This window comes from Falco rusticolus, chromosome 17, assembly GCF_015220075.1.
Source record: "Falco rusticolus isolate bFalRus1 chromosome 17, bFalRus1.pri, whole genome shotgun sequence".
Taxonomy (NCBI): domain Eukaryota; kingdom Metazoa; phylum Chordata; class Aves; order Falconiformes; family Falconidae; genus Falco; species Falco rusticolus.
The window spans coordinates 6674004-6695192 of record NC_051203.1 but is presented as its reverse complement, the minus strand read 5'-3'; the positions used below and the strand labels follow the sequence as shown (position 1 = coordinate 6695192).

General features: G+C 50.4%; 2 protein-coding genes across 3 annotated transcripts; both read right to left on the bottom strand.

Annotated features, from left to right (window-relative positions):
• Positions 1-102: 102 nt before the first annotated feature.
• On the bottom strand, positions 103-7517 carry MOV10 (Mov10 RISC complex RNA helicase). Of its 2 annotated transcripts, none has more exons than XM_037410444.1 (22): positions 7283-7517; positions 6013-6109; positions 5761-5891; positions 5439-5677; positions 5119-5359; positions 4755-4877; positions 4496-4649; positions 4261-4415; positions 3942-4118; positions 3707-3854; positions 3455-3616; positions 3257-3360; positions 2928-3025; positions 2724-2843; positions 2536-2638; positions 2187-2310; positions 1914-2105; positions 1700-1774; positions 1461-1586; positions 1184-1272; positions 860-981; positions 103-608 (listed from the first exon to the last, which is right to left on the bottom strand). In XM_037410444.1, the coding sequence occupies exons 1-21, from the start codon at positions 7414-7416 to the stop codon at positions 867-869; spliced, it is 2907 nt and encodes a 968-aa protein (XP_037266341.1). In that variant the 5' UTR covers positions 7417-7517; the 3' UTR covers positions 103-608; positions 860-866. The 2 variants fall into 2 exon arrangements, with proteins under 2 accessions (XP_037266341.1, XP_037266342.1); XM_037410445.1 differs by having other exon boundaries at positions 103-386.
• Positions 7518-9533: 2016 nt separating this feature from the next.
• Positions 9534-21128, bottom strand: CAPZA1 (capping actin protein of muscle Z-line subunit alpha 1). Its single transcript, XM_037410165.1, has 10 exons — positions 21028-21128; positions 16557-16620; positions 16244-16295; positions 15349-15412; positions 13946-14152; positions 13465-13544; positions 12939-13017; positions 12368-12439; positions 11670-11732; positions 9534-11089 (listed from the first exon to the last, which is right to left on the bottom strand). Exons 1-10 carry the CDS (start codon positions 21064-21066, stop codon positions 10949-10951), a joined length of 861 nt encoding a protein of 286 aa, XP_037266062.1. The 5' UTR covers positions 21067-21128; the 3' UTR covers positions 9534-10948.
• Between the last annotated feature and the right edge of the window lie 61 nt (positions 21129-21189).

Sequence of the window (21189 nt, the reverse complement as noted above, 5' to 3'; positions counted from 1 at the left end):
TAACCATCTTGGAGCAGGTCAGGGAGGGCTGCAGCAAGCCTGTCCCTGCTCCGGCAGCCCCAGCTGCAGTGGCAGGGCCCAGAACTTGACTTCAATACACCATTTTTCTCTAAATGTTTATTGCAGGGAAACAAAATGAAGTGTGGCTGCACAGCCATGCCAGCTCTTGGGCCGAGGAGCCGAGCCACCCTGTGCCTGAGCCCCAGTCACCCACTGCAGCAGCGCTGAGCTCCCCTGCACACCCCAGGATGCTCTTTGGAGGCTGGAGTTGCGCTTAAGCCAGTCATTGACTGGTGAGACCAGTCACAAAGAATTAGCTTTCCACAACTGTATCGAAAACCTTAAAATGGAGAGTGATTCCAGTCGAGCACTGGCACGGTCCCGCTCTGCAAGGAGAGAAAGGTGGCTGCCCCACAGTCTGTGCCAGGGCTCTTGGCTGGCAGGACCCCCCTGCCCCTCGGGCTCAGCCCCATCCCCACAGGGATGCATGGTGCACTGGGCACCCCGGGAGTGAGGCAGGGGGAGAGCAGGCAGCTGCTTCAGGCCAGGTGCAGGCCAAGGGGTGCTGGAGCTCCACAGGGCTTCTCCTCCTTTCCCAGATGGGTTTCCTACAGAGAAACCCCATGGCAGAGCTGCCCCCTGATTCAGGAGGGGACAGGCAGCCCCAAAGCAAGAGCCCATCCCAAGTCCTGTTGCACTTGCTGCAGGAGAAGCCTCCCAGGGTCCCTTGCACATGAAACTCTACCTCGGCTCATCCCCGGCCCCGCTGCCCCCCGGGGTGCTGATGCCACCCGTTCAGCTGTGCCGCTCCTCACCTTGCTCCCGTGGGGCTCCACTGGCAGCTCCCAGCCCTGCTCACCTGGCTGCTAATTGCTGAGGTGCAGCGCGTGGAGGTCAGCGGTGAGGGTGTCCTCTGCCGGGCTCTCGTCCTCGTAAGGGTAGCCCGTGTAGCCACCCTCCTCCTTGCAGTACCTGAGGAACCTGCGGGCACAGAGCGAGGGGAGCATGGGCAGGAGGTGCCAGTGGCATTGCTGCCTGCGCTGGCCTCACTGCTTGCAATGGCCTTGCTGGCTCTGTAGTGCTGGGCACGGCCAGGCACTGTCTGCAGGCAGCAGGGAAGGGCAGGCAGGTGCTCCAGAGCATCGCCTGGGGAGGGGGCCAGGTGCAGCTGGGCAAGGCTGACCTCTGCCAGTGCTGGTCCTTGCTGAGCACGGCCGGGTTACCCACCACGATCAGCAGAGCCTTGGCCCTGGTGATGGCCACGTTGAACCTCTGAAAAGGTAAGAAGAGCGAGGGCCTTACCGTGCAGCAGCGCTTCTCAGCCCCCTCGCCAGCCCCTCCCAGCCACAGGCAGCTCCACTGGGGTGCTGAGCACCCAGAGCAGCTCTACCTGCCTGCAGGACACTGGGGAGGAGGGGGGAGTGCTGAGGGAAAGGGGTCTGCTCAAGGCAGCACAGTACCTTGGGGTTCTTGAGGAAGCCCAGCTTGAAGTCCTGGTCAAGCTGGAGGTATTCACTGCAGCTGCGCACAGTGGAGATGAGGATGATGCACCGCTCCTGGCCTTGGAACTCCTCCACGGAGCCCACCTGTGTCAGGGACAGCAGGTGAGTGTCTGGGGAGCACCCCCAGGCTGGGGCTGGTGGGGGTCCCTCTGCCCATGGCAGGGTGGGCTCCTCTCCCCCGGCACCCAGGACCATACCTTCAGCAGGCTGATGTCTGGCAGTGACCGCAGGGTGGGGTCCAGGGAGGTGATGGCTTTCCGGATCTTCTCCACCTGGGGGGAAGCATGCAGCACAGTCCAGCTGCCATGGAGCCATCCTCAAGTGCCAGCCCCGGGGCTGCCCACCATCCCAGTGCCGCTGCCCCCTGGGAGGTCTCTGCCTGTCCCCGGCCCGCAGAGCCGTGCCCCTCACCTGCTTCCTGTAGGGAGAGATGATGCCGATGTCCTTGGGTGAGACGCTGGGGCAGCCCCCCTTGCCCCGGCTCTGCAGCAGCTTCTTGAGGTAGTGGACCAGCACCTCAATCTCAGCCGTGTTGAAGAACGAGGGGCTCTTGGCTTCTCTCCGGTCTTCCCCACAAACCCCATGGAAGATGATGGGGAAGCCCTGGCGATGAAGAGCGTTGGGCTCTGCTCTGCCCACAGCTCAGGGCTCCCCCATGGGCCCCCTCACTGCTGCACCCCTCACTTTTTTGGGAAGCTCCTCCCAGGCACAATACAGACTCCGGACGTCAAGCTCGATGCTCTCACAGGCCTTCAGCTCACTGTCATAGAAGAGCTCATTGGGGATCCTGAGGATGGCTTCGTGGGACCTGGCAGAGGCAGGACAGTGCCCAGGGCATGTACCACGCAGCCCCAGCACCCTGCTGGGTGCCGTGCATCCAGACTGGTGGGTGAGCTCCCATCTCCCACACCAGCTGGGGCACTATGAGGCTCTGGGGAGCCCGGGATGCACGCACAGGTCTTGCACCAAGCCACACTCAGCAGAGCAGCCCCATCCCCACCTGCGCCCATCCCCATGCTGGCCCCGTCCCCACCTGTAGTTCCAGAGCAGTTTGGTGACGAACTGGGGGTTGTATCCTCCACTCGACTTCTTGTACAGGGGGTTGTGCAGCATCAGCCTCTCCAACAGCGAGGTGCCTGCACCCAGCGAGACCCCGTGGCTCCCCGCAAGGCTGCTCAGCCCCTGGGCGCTGGCAGCGCTTCCCTCCCTCTCCCCACTCACCCAAGCCATGCTTGATGGATAGCGGTGACCTCAGGACGGGGCCCAGCTGCTGGGGGTCTCCTGCCAGCACCAGCTGCCCCCCATTGGGGTTGGTCTCTGGGTCCATGGCAGTCAGGAGCCCTGGGCAGAGGGAGAGCTGAGTGAGGGACAGGGGGGTCCCCAGGCCACGCAGAGACGCTGGTCCCTGAGATGGCAGCCACTCACCTGCGATAGCAACCACACTCTCTGGCTCTACCGCCTGGCCGCACTCATCAATGAAGACGTGGGAGAAAAACCCTGGGGGGAAGTTGGCTGATGCCAGCCTAGGGGAGAGGTGGAGTGAGGCTGCCTCAGCATCCCTGCCCTGGCTGGCCATCCTTCCTCTCCTCACCTTCATCCCCACCCTCCTGCAGAGGAAGCGTCCCCTCTGCTGCCCACTCTCCTCCACACCTTCTCCCCACCACACCCCACCAGGCTGCCCTCACAGCCTGGCTGCAGGGCAGCCCCTGGGTCCACCCACTATGGGCAGTGGGGACAATCCCTGGTCCTCCAACCTTCCTGCTGTCACCAGCGTGGTGATGAGGATCCGGTAGCGCCCCAGGTGCTCCTTGCTCAGGTACACGTAGCAGCTCTGCTTGTCATCCCAGTTGCAGCAGGGCTAAAACAGAGGTGTTCGGCAGGATCCTGCTCTTGCTGGGAACCGTCAGCCCAGACATGCAGCATGGTGCCGGGATGGAGGGGCAGGGACCTACCCTGATATCGGCGGGCACCTCATGGTAGCTTCTGGAGCTGGCGATGAGCCTGTAGATGTACCGGGGAGCAATGTCCTTGATCAGGCGCTGGCACAGCAGGTCTGCGGCACTGTTGGAAGGGCTGCAGGCCAAGATGTGGGCATCCTTGAAGCACGTCCATACCTAGGTGAGAGGATAGGGTGACAGCACCGAGCCCCACGGGCCAGGGTGGGCAGCAATGCCCAGGACTGGACCTGAGCACTGGCTGCTCACCTGCTTGATGGCTTCTACCACTGTGACCGTCTTGCCTGTCCCAGGGGGGCCAAAAATGAGGTATGGGGCTGGCCTGGACATCCCCGTCACGATGTGCATCACAGCTCTGCACTGCTCCTCGTTTGCTTGCAGCTTGCGGTCAAACCACCTGTGGCAGCAGAGGCTGAGCGTGCCAGGTCCCCATCCCCTCCTGTCCCTGTCCGTCCCCTCCTGCGCCACAGGCACGGGGACTCACCGGGGCTGGAAGGTGCCTGGGAAGAGGGACTTGTGGCAGGAGGCAGAGGGGAAGAGGAGGCTGGACAAGCCACGCTGCATGGCCAGGGCTGCAGCCCGGTGCTGGACCCGCAGCGGCAGCCGGCTGAAGGTGAAGGTCACGTCGAATCTCAGATTGTTCACAAACTTCTTCAGCAGCCTGGGAAGGAGCAGTGTAAGCAGGGCATAGGGATGCTCCCCCCTGCCTTCCTCAGCCCTTCCCAGCCCACACCCGGCCTTCAGTGCATCCCAGTGGGGCTGCCAGGGCCCTGCCAGCCCAGCCGGGGCTGGACGCCACTCACTTGGAGGAGAAGCCCAGCCTGACCTTCTCCAGCTCCACGCTGTGCACGTAGCCCTTGTACTGGACAAGCGGGGAGCAGTCCCGCTCACTGCTCAGGTGGGCAAAGAGGTGGTCCCCCTTGAGCACAGACGGGCGGTTCTCGGCCACACCAGGCACCTGTGCCGAACAGCCAGCGTGATGCCAAGCACGCCGAGAGCCCCAGCACCCCTTCCGCCCCCCGGGCTCTCCCTACGCACATTGAGGACCAGCAGCGTCCTGTCCTGCACCATGGGCACATCCTGCATGTCGTAGCGTCGGATGTCCACCTCCATCTGGATCTCCTCCAGGTGCAGCAGCAGCTGGAACTTCTGCTTGTAGTTCTCAGCCTGCAAGGGGGCTTCCAGCAGCGACCTGCAGGCAGCAGGGATGTCATCGTGGCCCAGGGACACCCTGGCCAAGGGGCAGCGGGTGGGGGGTGAAGGGCTGGGCAGCATGCCCCCACCCCTTGGCACTCACTGCATGGCAGCCCAGCTGGAGCTGGCACTGGCGCTGGGACCGAGCAGGATGGTGTCCTTGAGGCTCTTTGGGTAGTGGTAGATACCCAGAGGGATTTCCCTCTCCAGTTCGTTTTTCAGGGAGCTGGGGGGAGGGGACAGCAGTGCCACAAGGACTGCAGGGTTGGGCTCACGCTGGGCTGAAACCACCCATGGACCCCACAAGCAGGGTGTCCCCAACCCTGCTGTCACCAGCCATCATGCGGGGATGAAGCACTGTCCCAGGGTGCCGGACAGCTAGATCCCAAGGAGTTGAGCATTGTCCCAGCTGGAGAATAGGCTGGGGCCCTCTGCACAGGATGGCCGCAGGTGACCCTGCCACATACCTGTCAGGGGGGACACCGTCCTCAGTGATGATGGTGACAGGGTGCTGGAGACTGGCCTGGTAAGACTGGAAAGGTGCTGAGGGTCCCAGGTCCTTGGCCAGCTGGCTCTCAGCAACAGCAGCAATGCAGCGCCCGATGCTGAAGTGCTCATTCGGCTCCTTGGTGAACTCGAAGACCACCACGATGCAGAAGAACCCGTTGCAGGTGCTCAGGCACTGCACCTGGATGGGGTATGTGCCGCCTGCGAGGCAAAGAGGTGAGAGCTGGGTCCTGCACCTCCTCCAGTGGGGCAGGGTGCGGGCCAGGGGCCGGGGCCCTACCTGGGTGCAGCAGCAGGGACTGGCCCTGTGTCACCCCTTGCTCATCGGTGAAGGAGAGCTCTCGCGATGGCTGGCGTGGCTGGCACCGCCACAGTGTCACAGCCTCCGTCCCACGGTTCTGCACCAGGACAGAGGCCAAGCAGGGCTTGCCACGCACCACCGGGAAGCGGATCTGTCCGTTGCCCTGGTCGTGCTCCGAGGTGATCTCTACCCCGTGCTTCCCGCGGATTAACTTGGCCCTGTGGGAAGGGAGGGTCAGACTTTCCCTGCTGGTGTGGGGGATCCCCAGGGCCATGCCGGGGCAGGGTGCTGCTGGTCATACCACTTCTTGGCACGGCTCTGGGGCACTTGTGGAGTGGAGCTGGGCTGCTGCCCTGAGGCAGATGCAGACGCTGCCTTTGTGTTTGTCCTGGGTCTCCGGTACTGGTCTGCCACCACCACACGCCTCTTCTCCTGCAAGAAGCCACCAGCATCAGTGTGCCCCCAGGGTTCTGCCGGGGCTGGGAGCTCTCACAGAGCCAGTCCCAGTGGGTGCAGGAGCTGCTGTGCTGCCCCAGCCTGGGGCCTCCCTCACCTTCTTGAAGTGCACTGACTCCCCATGGACCTGCACCTGATGGGTCACTCTCAGCGCGTACAAGATGCAGGAGAAGTTGGGTATTTTTGTATCAGTCCTGCACAGACAAGGGAGAGCCCAGCTCGGCTGCGGGGGGCACAAGCAGCTGAGAGGAGGCAAGCAGGGAGGGAAGGTGAAGCAGGGCACTGAGGCTGGGGTGAGGGGCACTCGGTGGCTCCTCTCTGCGCTGGGAGAGGGAGGAGGACTGGGGCTTTCCACTGGCCCCTGCAAATCTTACATCCCTGTAGGCTGCTCCAGCAGCTCCATGCTGTGGCATGTTGTTCCAGCTGTGCCATGGCCATTCCAGCTGTGCCACAGCATCACTGGCCCCAACAGCTATGCAGTCCCTGTCCCTGCACAAGTGACAGCAGGGCAGGGACGCATCCTCATCCCAAGATCCTCGACAAAGACGCTGTCCAGAGGGGTCAGCTACCTGCACAGCCCCAGGGGCTGAGCCGGCACAGATGGGGGCTCCTCCAAGGCACGGCCACTTTGCTTCTGGCAGTGATGCCTCACCTGGTTCCTCCTCCCACACCCTCGGGCATGTCCCGCAGCTTGCCAATGGGCTGAATCCCGCCTTTGCCAATAATTAACAGTAGTGACATTGCACAAGGGCCAGCGTGACCAGTGTCAGCAGGGTGAGATGGGGAGCGTGGCAGGCAGTGGGTGTCCAAGGCGAGCCCAGGCAGCTGCTGAGGGGCCCATGCAGCTGGGAAACATCTCAGCAGGGCTGTGCTGAGATGGGGGGGCCTGGGAGCATGCCAGGCTGGTGTCTGGAGAGGCAGCTCTGCCCCACACTGCACCTACAGCCCAGCATGACACGGCTGCCCCAGCAATGCTGCTCTGTCCTCTCCATGCCTGGAGGGAGCGGAGCCTCTGCATTTAACTCGTCCAAGTGGTCCTTGCTGCTCAGAAAGCACATGCTCCTCCATCGCCCCCAGGCAGGTGATGAGGGAGAGCCCCTGAAGACCACACTGGCTCCCCAGTGCTACCCTCACACCCAGCTGATGGCTGGAGCTGGCTTGACACCCCATGCAAAGCCCTGGCAATGCTGGCTGGGGACTGGTGATGCTGGCCAGGTACTGGCAGTGCTGGCTGGGGGAATGGGCAGTGCTGGCCGGGGGAATGGATGATGCTGGCCTGGGACTGGCGACACTGGCCGGGCGATGGACGATGCTGGCTGGGGGTCCATCCCAGGCAGTGCTGCCGGGGTCCGGCCAAGGGCTCTCACCTGCTCCGAAACTCCTGGTTGTAGATGCCCCGCAGCGTGTCCCTCCGGCTCTCCTGCTCTCGGCCCGTGTCCTGCAGGAACTGCACGAACTGATGTCCCCACCGCCGGGCCTCCGCCACGCTGAACCGCGGCATGGCAGAGCCGAACTGTGCCGTGCGGAGCCGTGCCGAGGTGTGCCGTGTCGGGCTGGGCTGGGCTGGGCTGAGCCGCGTCGGGGCTGGCCCCGCAGGGGGAAACGAAAGCGAAAGGGGCCGCAAGCGCTGCGGGACCGCCCTCCCGGAGCGGGGGAGCGGGGCGGGGGGGGGGCGGCTCCGGTAAGGCACGGCACGGCACGGCACGGCACGGCACGGCATGGCACCATCGCCCCGTGCCCAGTTCGGGGAGAGCCTCGCCCCGGGTCCCGCAGCGCACAGAGGGTCCCGCCTGCGGCATCCACATGGCAGCGGGGATCGCGCTGGCTGCGTGCGGGGGGACCGGGACCCCGAGGGGCGCGCAGCCCCCTCGCAGGGCTGCCCCAGGCGCGGGGGAAGCGAGCGCCCAGAGCGGGGCTGCGGTTGCGGGGCTGGAGGAGCTGAGGTGCTGCGTGTCAAAGGTCTGGGCTCGCCGTCACCCCCAAGCCCCGGCAGGAATCGCTCCCAGGGAGGCGTGCAGAGGCTGCCACTCGCACCCGTGCTGCTGCCAGGGCAGGAGCGGGGCCCCGGTGCTCCGCATCGCTGTATGCAGTGACGGGGGTGATTGCTCCCAGAGCTCACACAGCTGCTCTACCAATGGGGCAGCAGCAAGAGCTGGGTTCTCTGCTCCTGGTTTCCTGAGCTTCCATCCTCCAGCCCGCCTACGAGGGGGGCGATCCCTGACCTGCCTCTGTGCAAATGGCTCAGGACCCTGGGACCGCGTGTGGTGCTGGCTGGCTGCTGCTTTTGCCTCGCCCGTGGCCCAGGGCTGCTGGAGTAAGCTACTGTTCTCCCCACCTTAGCTTGGGTGGCGTTTCCACCGCTCCGAGCTCTTCAGGCTGCTGCTGTCTGAGGGTGGCTGCCAGGCTGCGATGGTGCAGGGCCCCTCGCAGGTTGCGGGAGGGCTCGAAAAATGGGGTGTTGCCTTTGAAGAAGTTGCTTGTAAGTCTGTCAGGTATCGCAGGCAGAATCCTGGTGCTTTAAGCTTGAACTTGCAAATGGGTAGGAAAGCTCCTTCCCCAGGGGGCAGCCGCCTGGGCTGGCTTTGCCTTCCTTGGCTTAGCCCAGCAGTCCCAGCTCACTGTCATTCACCTGGGCTCAGCCTCTGACTTCGGTACCTTTACCAGAGCCAGCCTGGGATATGCCTGCTCTGGAGCTGGCCTCAGCCTCTGGTCTCCAGCAGACAACAGCAGATGACTGTAAGGACTAGAACGCCTCTGGGCATGTGTCACCGTGGGGCTGGCACTTGCTTAGGGTCCCGGTGGCTGAGAGTCACGCCAAGCCTTGCTTTTCCAAGGAGGAAATAGGAGCTGGGAAGGGGTGAGGACTGGGAGCGCTGAGTCTGCTGTAGAGAAGGCTGGTGGGGGAGAAGGGCCAGGCAGGGAACAAGTTGGCCTAAAGGATGATTAGCTAAAGATTTGGAGGACAAAGAGATACAAACAGTCTTAAGGCTGGAACAAGTGGTGGCAAACTATTAGCCTAACTAACCCGTAGCAGGGAAAAAGCTAACCTTGAGGCAGATAAAAGCTCTTTTGTGTGCATAGCCTTATCTTGCGACCCGCTTCAACTTCACATTCTTCAAACTGCTGCAGTGCTTGTCTGGATGGGACCACAGCCACAGACTGCAGCACCTTAGGTGCTCATCCACCATAACCTTTCCTCTAGGTGCTGCAGCAGGGAGGAAACCCTTTCTACAAACACCTGCTGGCAGCAGCGCTGTCCTTGAGTAGCGCTCTGCACAGCAGTGTGCAAACCCTCCAGAAGACGGTCCTTGCCACGCACCCGGCACAGGACACATCCAGCAGTTAGTATTTCACAGGCCGAGCAGAAGAGGTGGGGCAGGCAAGGCACAGATGAGTGGAATAAGCTTGTCCACCATTTTCCCCAGGGTGAAGTGCTTCATTAAAGCTGCGTGACCATTTTTTCTTCTAATCTGAAAGCTCTCTGGTCTGTGTAGCAGAGTGGGAGCATCACCTGTGGGTCTGCGAGCAATACCAGCCCTGCTTTCAGGCTGTTACCTGGAGATCTGCCTTCATCAGGAGCCAACAGAAACAAGCCACAAAAGAACACACACAAATGGCTTTAAAACAAAGATGGGTGTATTTCTACTAGACTGTTTGGTACAGAGATGGCCTGTAAGATGGTCAGTCCTGACAGCAAATACAAATATACTTTATTCAGACAAAACTTCTCACAAAGGATAGACACTTATTTTAGGATATTACTGTGCAAAATCTGAAGCGTGATGCACAGGCAGTTCCATCCCTCTCTTCCCAACTCCCTTCTTTGTGTATTTAAAAATAGGAAGACACTAGCCAGTTTAAAAAACAGAACATGCAAGAACACCCAGTGATAAAAAAGTGCAAACAAAATGAGTTCACTGAAAGGGTTTCATTTTGCAGTGAAGCCATGTTCTGAGTTCTGAGAAAGGCATTCACATGCCTCTTCAACCTCCCCTTAAGAGAAACTGGTAGGACTGCTATTTCTGATTTTACAGGGGAAAAAAATTAACACAGAGCAAGCATTTAGAGAGCAACAAATAGATCAATTCCAAAATTCCCTTTAAGTATGAAAAGAAACTGGCCACAATTGAGACAAAATGGAAAGATATTTTCTCTCACTTTGGTGCAAGTTTATTTATTTTGTACACTATCCATTGATACACCTGTGATACAAATTCTATGAACCTGCCACAAAGCATTAAAGCACAACATACCTATTATTCTGTAGACATTTGCATTTTTTAATCACCATCCAGCCTACATGGATCACTACCGATTCAACACAGGAACTTGCAGTTCTCTAAAAATGCAGATGTCTGACAACCGTACTTACATGGGGGAGTGGAGGGCAGAAATGTTCACTTTTGGGGAACATGGCTCAAATCTTCAGATTAAAAAAAAAAAAAAAAAAAAAAGTGATGTCCCTGGAAGAGCTGGCTGTGTAGGGATTTCTGTAAAGAATCTTGTAAACTCATTTTATACAGTAAAATCTAAGCCTGCAGGCTTTTTGCTTTGTGGGGGTCAGAAATAATAAGGAGAACATGAGGACGTACTGTCTTTTGCATTTATTATACCTTGCAGCATAGCGCCTTGAGCTGTTGGCAGATTTGACAAACTTACTGGAGGACCTGGAGTGCTGTGTACGGGTGAAGGGAATGCTCTGCACCCTCAGCTGTATTTGTAAAGGGCTTTTCCAGCTAGGAAGTTTTCCAACCAGTACAATCAGTGACTGAGAACAGCTGTACTTCTGAACCATGAATGTAGCTTAATTAAAATGACCTATCAGTAAATGCAGTCACAACAGGAAGTTTATGTGGCAGGAAACACAAAACACAGACAACGCTGTTTGTTCCACAGTTCTCTCTGAGGCTAGAAAACCTGTTAACTTTGAAAGCCCTAGAAACACGCTGCACTGGTTTAGAAACCATCTACTTGGCATAGGACCACATTTGTTTTTTGCACACAAACATTTCATAGATCTCCTTACTTCTGCACTAAGCATTCTGCATTTCTTTGCCAATCTTGTAGCTGAGGATTTTGTTCCAGTCGATCTTGGTGCGGGTGACGGGTAGCTGCCGGCGTAAGGCTTTGAAAGTGGTGTCTGACATAGTCTGGTAGTTTTCACTGATTGCTGTCTGCAAAAGCAAGTAGATTCAGTTACAGCAGGAGTAAGACACACTGAGAAAAGCATGACTCTCTGTTAAAGCTGCAAAACCCTTTCTACAAGGTGAAGGCATGCTATTAACTAAACTAGTAACGCAGTCACCAGTCTGTGTGCAAGTAAAAGGGTTTCTATTAAACTCCCCTGTGAACGCAGCAGTGTTTCCTTAGGTGTTTCAGTGACTTATTTTTTATCGAGTCTCCTTGCACACGGGCTGGGACAATGTAAAAAGCTGTCACACAAATTTCCTCTTCAGTATTTTTAACTGTCACAGAGGAAAATACTTAAGACTCACCCACTCCCTTTCCACGCTTGTTCCAGGTATCATTTGAAACCCTTTAAAATAACTATATAGCAAACTTAATTATTAATTACAAGTAGTTTACAGCTACATTCTTTAAACAAATACTACTGTTCTTTTCTAGGTAATTCTTACAGTCAATATCAGATTCAGCCAGAAACAGAATTACAGGTCGGTTTTCCATATTTCCATTAACTGTAAATGAAGACCAGTATGATTACATCATACTTATTTAACCACCACTGATCCTTACCTGGTACTCGTTTTCTGCATTTTCTATTATCTTAATAAATTCCTTAGCTGTCTGGACATCACTCTACAAAGGGGAAAAATATTTTTTTTATGTTTAAGAGCAACTTACAAAAGCTACACAATGGGTTTTTCAAATGACAGGCTGAGTACAGAGGAAGAGGATAACATCAGCAGCTTCCGCCTCATGTTTGCAGCTGGGTTCCTTTTGCTCTCTAAGGATGTCTCAGTGAGGTTCAGGACAGAGGTATGTATTGGCTAGAGCTTTTGCTCCAAACCGAAACAGGACTGCACCCTAGTGAGCAAAAGCCAAGTAGACCTTCGTGGTATAGACTGGGGATTTTGTGACTGTTGCTCCCTCTACCGTACCACAGGACTTCTTTTCCCTTACTGTACTGCTCTTACCATTTGTTTTCCTTGCACGTAGGTAGAAAAGCAGATTCTGCCCTCTTTAACTGAGCCTCCTAGGATGAACTTTCCGACAGAGACTGTATTTTCCAGTACAGGCAAACTTGAAGCAATCGAGAACCTGGGCTTCCCATGTGACTCTAAGCACTACAACTACATTGACCAGTCACCCTAAAATTACATTACTTTGAAGTGAAGAGAACATAGACATAGAAGCACATACTTCACGAGATGTTTAAGAAATAGTGTCTTTATCATAAAAAAACCCAACCAAAAAACTTGTAGCATACTTACTGAAACCTGTACAGAGTCCTGTATATCTTTATGACTAACCAGCTGAACGTTGCCATCCTCATAATAATGAACCTGAACAAAGAGACAAAATGCAAGTTATCATTAACACTCTTTATAATCCCTAGAGCCCCCAAATGCTACCAAAATGGCGCAACAGCATTGTTGTGCCAGTCTTCTCTGCTTACGTGGAGACTAAAAGCAGGATGGATTTTCTAAAAGGTTTCATTCTTTGTCAAGACTGCTCAAGATAATGTTAATGCAGTAAATGCCTAGAGTTGAAATAAGAGCAATTATAAAAGAGTTCATGGTATAGGTTTTAGCCCTATAAAGTGAAGCACACTTGGAGGCGCATAGGGTAATGCTATACAATAAACCACAGGCCAGACTGTAGACCATGCCCGAAACACTAGATTTAAGAATAAATTTCTTGAATTATATAGTTTAATGCCATCTTGACTTGAGAAGGACATTTCAGCTGTGTTTCAGCATCTCATGCCGAGCTGAATGCATTCATGTAAGAGAAGCACAATGCATCTTCTCCTGTTATGTCCACCTGGATTTTGTAACTCACCTGGATTTTGAGCACTGCAGCCACTTGAGCTGTTGGTGGTGTGATGGTAAACTTCCATTCTGATCTCCAACGACCATTCCTAAAAACAATCAAAGCATGAAAACAATTTCCAAGAAGCTTCAACAACAAAAAGAACCAAACTAACAAAAGCAATCTGTTTCTGCTGTCATCTTATGACCAGTATTACAGTGCCTTACATGGCACTGAATTAAATTTCTGAAGCACAGCTGAATACGATGCAGCTTCAGTACAGGCCAGCTCCAGTGCACTTGTGCTCAGGAATACGTAAGGGGATAACTAGCTAGCTCTGCTAACACCTTTCTCTCTGGATAGGTCACTGAGCTACACTGAAACCTTCAGGGAAGCACCAAGGGAGCTGCAAGGAAAAGAGACTACAGCATGAAAAGCAGAACTTCTTGGGAAGTCCAAGGCTACTTGCTCTTCAGACTGTGTCAGACAACATGGAGGATGGGTTTGCTTGAGGACTAGTAAAGGAAGAAAATACACAATGTTGAAATAATCTTACCAGAAGTTTTTGGGCTGGAACTGGTGGCTCTCAATACAGGCAATAATTGTCTGCTGCCCATCTATAGATTTACCATAAACCTGTATTTAGAAAAAGAGTTATAAAGGCCCAAGAGCTGAGGAAAGCCATTCTTAACATCCCTTTTTTGCAGTATGGTGGCTTGCTGTGTGGTATCTCACCGAGAACATGTACCACTGATTACACCTCCACTTGCACATACGTGCAAATACTGCCTCCTTTTTACTAACTGTGGGTGTTCAGATGCTTGGCAGCCATGACTAGAAAAAATTAGGTCTAATACATCTTTACCACTGTGGCATACCCAGCTATTTGCACTTTCTTTGGAACTTGTTATTCCAAAGTTAGCAAAAACATTAGTGAGGATGGAGAATTCAAACAGCATGGCCCAGCACAGAGTCCACTCAAGGTACTGATTGACACGAAGCAATGAAATTTCAGTGAAAAAAGATAGATACTCAACAGTACAGAAGCCATTGGGGTAATGATCTTTCACATAAGCCCTCAATGCACTGTCACAGGCATCTCTCCATTGTTTTAAAGCTGATTCTGTGTCCTCAGGCTGGGGGTCACTTGCTTCTTTCCTTAAGTGATCAAACTTAAAAGAAAGCTTGTTTCTTGGGTCTAAAAATCTGCCATTGCCCAGATCACCATGTTCTGTGATTAAGACCTGTAAAAGAAGTTGAAATTAAGATACACTTATGCCACTCTAAATGTGCTGTTTTGCATTTTCCCCTGAATATTTGAATAGATATCAATGTTTCAATAGATTCTTTCATTGGGCTATAATATCACATAAAGAAACAAGGATTTTCAGTAATAATTTTAACCAAGAGTAGTTGAACTGAGGCTGTAGGTAACCTCTCTGTTCTTCACAGTAATACTGCACCTAGTCTTCTGTCCCAGCAATGGCTGTATTATAATAATGTACATATTCAGCTTAAAGCTGGGCATTCTTACGATACAAACAGGTGGTTTTGCTTTTACAGTTATTTTTGCTATTTTCCTTCCTCATTCTAAAGAAAATGAAGAACTTTACTCTGGAATTTACTATTTATTGTAATGTTCCGTTGTTGCAGTAGCTCTTCTTCTGGTCAGGTAGTTGTGGCTGTTTCTAATATACACAAACTAAAGTACACAGTAAAGCAGCACTGTACCTTCCCTCTCCTTTATCTTATTCACTGTAACTCTCTGGCTTCCCAAACATTGGCTTTATTGTTTTTTTGGTTTTTTTGAGGTTGTACTGTAACTTTCTCGTCAAAGCTATTTCTTTGGACAGCCCTCAAAAAAATATCTGTCCCATGAACCTATCTGGGACATCAGAAAAGCTAGGTCAGGACTTGGCTCAGAGAACAGAACAGATGGCCAGGCCAGCTTTCCATCTTCTGTAGGACTTGCTGCTTGTTTTCAGAAAAAATCCACCCTGTTCTGCTGGCATGGACTGGACAGTATTAGATTGGTATAATCAAAGATACAGCATGTCCTTTAGTGTAGGGGGGAACAGATTAAAAATGCAGGAAATGGTAAAAAAAACCCCAAACTATTAAGATTCTACTACCAATTGTCAGCAGGAACTGTAAGCAGGTAGCAACATAAGAATTTTTAAGTGCAAATGGAGCATGGAGCTTTATGTAAGGAACAACAAATTAGAGCTACTAGGCAGTATCAGAAAAAAACTTTAAGAGAACATCTCACACTTGTTCTATTAAGAACAAAAGTTTAGTAATATATGATGTGGAGGGGGAAGGAGGAGAGATGGTTGCTTGTGAGTAGAATGAGCTAGTCAACATCTTGATGAAACAACATTTTTATTGGTTTTACACAGTGTAGTAATACAAACCTCAAGTGTAAAAAGTTTTCCCTTACCTGATCATCATACCCTTCTATCTTCACCGGAGTGAACTGATCCATGTTATACTGTGCAAATGCACTGTTAAGAATTAAAAGAACACGAATGTTAGCACATTTATTTTGACTCCAGAATAAGTACATCGTGTGGTTTATATTACAGACAATTTCAACTTAATTTGGCAAATAATACACACAAGCACTCTTAAAGAATTTTTCAGTACCTTTTATTGACAGTAGCTATAAAACCCCAGGTCTAAAGCCAGGTTTATTTAGTGATGACCAGAAAAGTACAGAGTTCAAAAGTACAACAGCAGGCAGCCTGGGGGAATATGAGCAAGCCAAGGCAAAGCAGGAACACCCTAGCTATAATTTAGACAGCAGTAAGGTAAACAAACGAGTAGACTAATATTTACAATTTTCTTATGTAAAGACCTGATGACTGACATGTCACCCAGCTTGAAGTAAAATCTTAGCATCAAAAGCCTTGTATGCATAATCTTTAAGTGCCTTATAATGAGACTGTGCAAGTAAACAAGATATTTTGAAAGCTTTTTTTGAGGGCAGTTCTTTTTCTAAACTTCAGCTAAGGATTACTCAGTATTTCAGGCTCCACTTGCTTTACAAATCATGCTTCAACAAGATCAGGCATTCCTGCTGCTGCAGAGTTAAACTTTTTGGCAGAGTGCCTTCCTGTCAGTTCTATACAGCCTCTACAGCACAAATTCCAATTTAGGGCTTTTAAAAAGAAACATCCATGCCTTTCACTATCTATTTTGTTGGGGGGATAAGGAATTAAAGAAGATTGCTCTCAATACAACAAAGGGCTTGCTTTGTCACAGAACGATGGGCATAAGAAAACATACGCATCTCTGATGGTAATTTGACTTGCGTTTGAAATATTAGTACTTACTGTGCTGCTCCTTCCCTGAGAAGATTGTCATTGTTAAGCAATAACCGGACATCTGGAGAAGAGAAAGTTCAGTTAGGTTATTAGATTTTTTGATCAAACGTTTTTCTTTATGCATTTCATTTTCAACTGTACAGATGCAAACATTAAAGTGATTAAATAGTTTCATTAAGCATATGTAGTCACAGAGTGACAGCATGCTTTTCCCTCACCACTTCTTAACCTTAAAAGCAGTATATTGTGACACTGCCTTAGCCTCTGACGACAGATGAAATGAGAAGAAAACGCCACCGATCATTTTTCTTTATTTACTTACCATTGAATACTTCATTGAATTCTCCAGGGGGTGCGTGAGTGATGAATTTTGCAGCTATACGCACCTACAATGAAGCAGAAAAGTAATTGAACTGAAGAAGAAAGATAATTTACTGAGTTCATACATTCTGCAACCTACAATGAAGCCATTCACCAACAAAACCAGCTCTGACTATGATAGGAAGTGCCAGACTTAGGGAGACATCTAGGCATGCATTGTCAAAATAGACTAAACCCAGATTTTATTTTATTTTTTTCAGTGTAATTGAGCAGAATAATTCCAAACATATTCAGGAAGTTCACATGGGCACCTGTAAAAATCTGGACTGTTCCACCTGCACAGTACTAACCTATTTAAAGGATATGAATGCTGGCTAGCCACTCCCTTTGGCAACATTCCGAAACAATGTTTTTTCCTGATCCTTGCTAGTAATCAGAAACCTAAAGGTTTATAAAGGTATATAAAGAAACCACTGCAGTAGAAGTGACAGTGTAACTGGACAGTAACTGGAGCACAACCCCGTAGCTAAGGAGTGTCTGACTGTTTTGCAGGACACCCTCATACCCTGTGATGCAACTTGTTTGTTGCTGATGACTGGCTGAAGAAGATGCCACAGCTTCACAGCAACAGCATGTGAAGGATGAGAGGTTGATCCCTCTATAAATGGAGCAGCAAATCGATTACATTGACTGCCATGGGACTGCTTCCAGAGTTAGTTATGCCCCATGGACACTGAAAAGCCACAGACGTGCTCAGGGTGCAGAAGGTGCTATGGAGATGAAAGTAAAAAGCTGGGAACTGTCAGAAACAGGGGAGGTGACAGAAAGTGCCAAAATGAACCACAGAAGTCAGACAGAGCCTCCAAATGAAACCATGAAACCACCTACACTTCAGCAGGTGTCCTTTCCCCCCTGCCCCCCCCCCCCCCCCCTTGACCCTCTAATGCTGCCCTGGTCACTTGTAACCCTAAGCAGCGGACACACCACCCGTGCCATTCAGTGGCATTTTACTCCTTTCATCTTGTGGTATTTTATTGGAAACTGTACTGTAGTCCAGCCATGAACTGTCAGGAGAGTGGAAGAATTCAAGCATGTGGAACTGTGAGTGATACCATAAATAACTGAAAAGGCTAGCTATAAGAAAAATACCTGAATGCCTGCAAACTTTGAAGCTGGAAAAGAAAAACCCGTTCTCTTCTAAAAAGTAGTAAGACTGCACCGTGTTCTGAAATCCAATACACGTCTTGCATTGTTAGAATTTAGGTGATCTAGTTATCGATTCTGCTGAAAACTAGTAAGAGTTTATGGTTTTCATAATCAGATCTTTTATGGTTTTTACAGGACCAAAGGGAACAGAGTCATCTTGGAAGACTTGAAACAGGAAAAGACACAAAATTAAACCTCTCCCTTAGAATAATAAAAACGTCATTTCTTCCAATAAGCACAGCTAACAAAGCTGTGCAATAAGCCTTTCTTGCTCAACTAGACATTTATTGAAGATGACTGCAGAACAGTGCTCATTACAACTCTGATTACTTTTTCTACTTTTCATTTTGAGCAGTAAAACAAAGGAGTGTGTATATAGCCAACTAGTTCGGCTGAATTATTGTCAGAACTGAAAATAACTTGCTTCTCTCAATAGTCTTCCCCATTTTAATTAGAAATTGTTGTTTGTCACAATGATTTAAAGCAAGCCATGAAAGGAAAAAAACACCTTTCCAAACAAAGGGTACACGGCCTTATTCCAACAGTATCAAGTAACAACTCTGCCTTAATTGGATTAGCTTCAGATAAAAATAATTGTCTTCCAAATTAGCACCTAATTTTAAAAAATGTATATACTCTTTCTGTCTTAAGTAATTAGGCAATACAAATGAAAAACTGAAAAGTCAGTAACTTGTGTAATTGATACAATACGGAATGTCAAACCATCTTCTAAATTTTTGCTTTTAGATAAGGTTGGTAAATATACAGCAACAACATAGCTCTTACTGTTGGAAAATTTTTGCCATTTTAAGAACTGTAATTCAGACACATTGTTGCCATAATCTTGTTAGATTTCACTATCAGATATCTGGATGGTGACGAAGATCACCTAACAGTAATTAAGGGGGGCACTGCTGCTTTATATCCTCTGTGGACTTTGCTGAGAGCCAGCCCTAAAGGGCTGAAAGACTTCTAAAATCACACCATATGCTTTTCTAAGAAAACGCAAGTGTAAGCATTCATACAGGCATTATCACTGTGCTAAAGGGCTTACAAATATGTACCACTTCATGCCATGATGCCTCTCAGTGGGAGGACTGTGCTGGAATACATCCTGCAAATTAATTCCCCAGGTAAACAGATTCTCTTTTATAAAGTGGTTCAACAGATGGACAAATAAGGCCCCCCAAAAAGCCATAAAACTTATAAATTTATGAACAATGTTGTGGCTGTAGAATCATACTGTAATGGAACCCTCATAAAAGGGACCACTGCTTTAATATGTTGGCTTTTAGATCAATGGATTCTCATAAAGAGATCCTTGTAAAAACCACAAATCTTACAGGATAGATTTTTAGTCTTCCAGAAATTCTTCCACTTGGAAGGATGAACAAAATTAAATCAACCCAGAAAGGACTCTGCATTTTAAATCAAATGTTATTACAAAAGCAGCCATAACAAAGCAAACGCTGCAAGGTGTTCACTTTCATAAAGTATCCCTAGCCCTGCCTCTCTTGCACAGCAAAGAAATAAAAAGCATTTAAGTCAAACTACTGAAATCAGGAGTGGAGTGCAGGAAACAGGTTGTGGAGTAATTAATTCTAAATGTCAAGCATTTGAATCAGTTGGTTTTTAGAGTTGTTTTGTTTCAAAGTGGTGTCACTGCGGTGGCAGGATGTTCATTTGCAGAAGCATGAAAATAAGACTTTCTGCAAACTGACCTACTTCCTGGCCATCGTTGCCATTTCAGGTAGTGCTGCAACACGTTAGCAAAACAAACTTCCTCCTTCTAAAATGGGGAAAGTGTCTGAGAAGGAAGCTGCAGAACCATTAGTTTAAGCTGGCAAAATGGCAGCAGAATGAACTTAGGTAGACAATAGGATACATTGCAGTAGACTTTAAACTAAAATGAATCCTTCAGGTTACCTAAAATATGCCTATAGAGAATAAAGAAGTGAGGCTAGGGGGAGAAGGAATTAATTTTGTTGCTCTATTGATTTATTCTGTTTGCTTTATTTTAAAGCATTGGTAAACTCACCTAAGAAAGGAAACATATACAAAAGTCCTAGACCTATCTGAATGGTTATAAAATAGACACTGTAGTAAATCCTTGCTGCGTGTTTCTTCTTCAGATCCTTGCTTAAGATTATCCTTTTCTACCTGTGCTAGGCATGGAGCTACTTTAAACTGAATCTAGGATGCCTGAGCTGGGACATGAAGCAGAACAAAGGCTCTGATTTCAAGCGAAATCCCATCTACTTTGCCAAATAAATTACTTGGGCGCACATAGTTCTGAAGAGCCTCTTCTTGAAGGAAAGACCTTCCCTGCAAGTGCTTTGAAAGAATTGCAGATTCCAGGTGAATGCAGTGGGAGGAGGAAAACCAACACCCACTGACCCCAGGTTCTTGCAACACTGACTCTCCTTCCCAGACTAAACAGCTAGCCGAGATGTAAGCCTAAAACAGGGACCTCGGGTGTATTTCCAGCTCTTTAAGGACCTGCTAGATTACCACAGGTGATTTACTTCACCTCCTTCACTCTCAAACCTGTACCACCCTAACACCCAAAATAACACAACTCCGGTTTTGTTTTAATTTTCACATCAAAAGCAACGATGACTTCATTTTTAAACTAGCACTTGTATGTAACTAGCGTTACCTGGCAGAAAAGGTAACCCCTTCGCCTGTTAAATGAAACTCAGTGCTGCTCTTAAGACTGTAATTTTCCCACATTCCTATGCAAGAGGAACAATCTGTTCACTTCTTTCCCAAAATAAATATTCCTCTATTTGCTTCTGCTTAGGCCCTTGCAGCCAGTATAATTTGTAGGATTTAAATAAAAGTTACTGTCAGCAGCAGGGGCAAGCAGAAAACGTGAAGACACGTTCTGAAGGTGTTTTAGAACAGAACAGGTTGCACAGCACCTTTTAAAGACACCGCTGCCTTTTACTGACCTAAGAAAAAAAAAAAGCTGAAAGCAAATATATTTTCATGCACAAAGGTGCGCCGAGACTCCTCAGCCGCACCCAAGCAATACAGAAATCGAAACGCAAAACGTTGCGCTGGTAAGTAACCGCTGTGCCCGCCCAGCCGCTCACCCGGGCAGCGCAGGCCCGGCCGGTATCCGGGGTTCGTCTGCCCCAAGGCAGTGGGAGACTAGGCCACAGGTCGGCCCGCCAACCCCAGCTAAACCTCCTCACTGCCCTCCCCACCTGCTACGGAGAAAGTGAGGCCAGCCCACTGTGTAAGTACAGCCGCCTGCCTACCTTTTCCTCATCCGACACTCGGTCCTCGAAGTCGGCCATTTTGGCAGCTTTGGGCCCAGCCCGGCCCCGCGCGGAGCATGCCGGGACCGGCGGGCTGGGCGCCGCCGCCGGGCTGGGCCGGAAGTGCGGCCAGCGCCATATTGGCTGCGGGCAGACGCCGCA

What these genes read in the sequence shown, in the direction of transcription:
- MOV10 (XM_037410444.1), bottom strand. Translation starts at nt 7,416, where the DNA reads ATGCCGCGGTTCAGCGTGGCGGAGGCCCGGCGGTGGGGACATCAGTTC. An exon ending in AGTCAGTGCACTTCAAGAAG is followed by an intron (nt 5,892 to 6,012) that starts GTGAGGGAGGCC and finishes GGCTTCTTGCAG; the next exon opens with GAGAAGAGGCGTGTGGTGGT. An exon ending in CAGAGCCGTGCCAAGAAGTG is followed by an intron (nt 5,678 to 5,760) that starts GTATGACCAGCA and finishes CCCTTCCCACAG; the next exon opens with GGCCAAGTTAATCCGCGGGA.
- CAPZA1 (XM_037410165.1), bottom strand. Translation starts at nt 21,066, where the DNA reads ATGGCCGACTTCGAGGACCGAGTGTCGGATGAGGAAAAG. An exon ending in ATTCAATGAAGTATTCAATG is followed by an intron (nt 16,296 to 16,556) that starts GTAAGTAAATAA and finishes TCTCTTCTCCAG; the next exon opens with ATGTCCGGTTATTGCTTAAC. An exon ending in TAGAAGGGTATGATGATCAG is followed by an intron (nt 14,153 to 15,348) that starts GTAAGGGAAAAC and finishes CTTCTTTTACAG; the next exon opens with GTCTTAATCACAGAACATGG.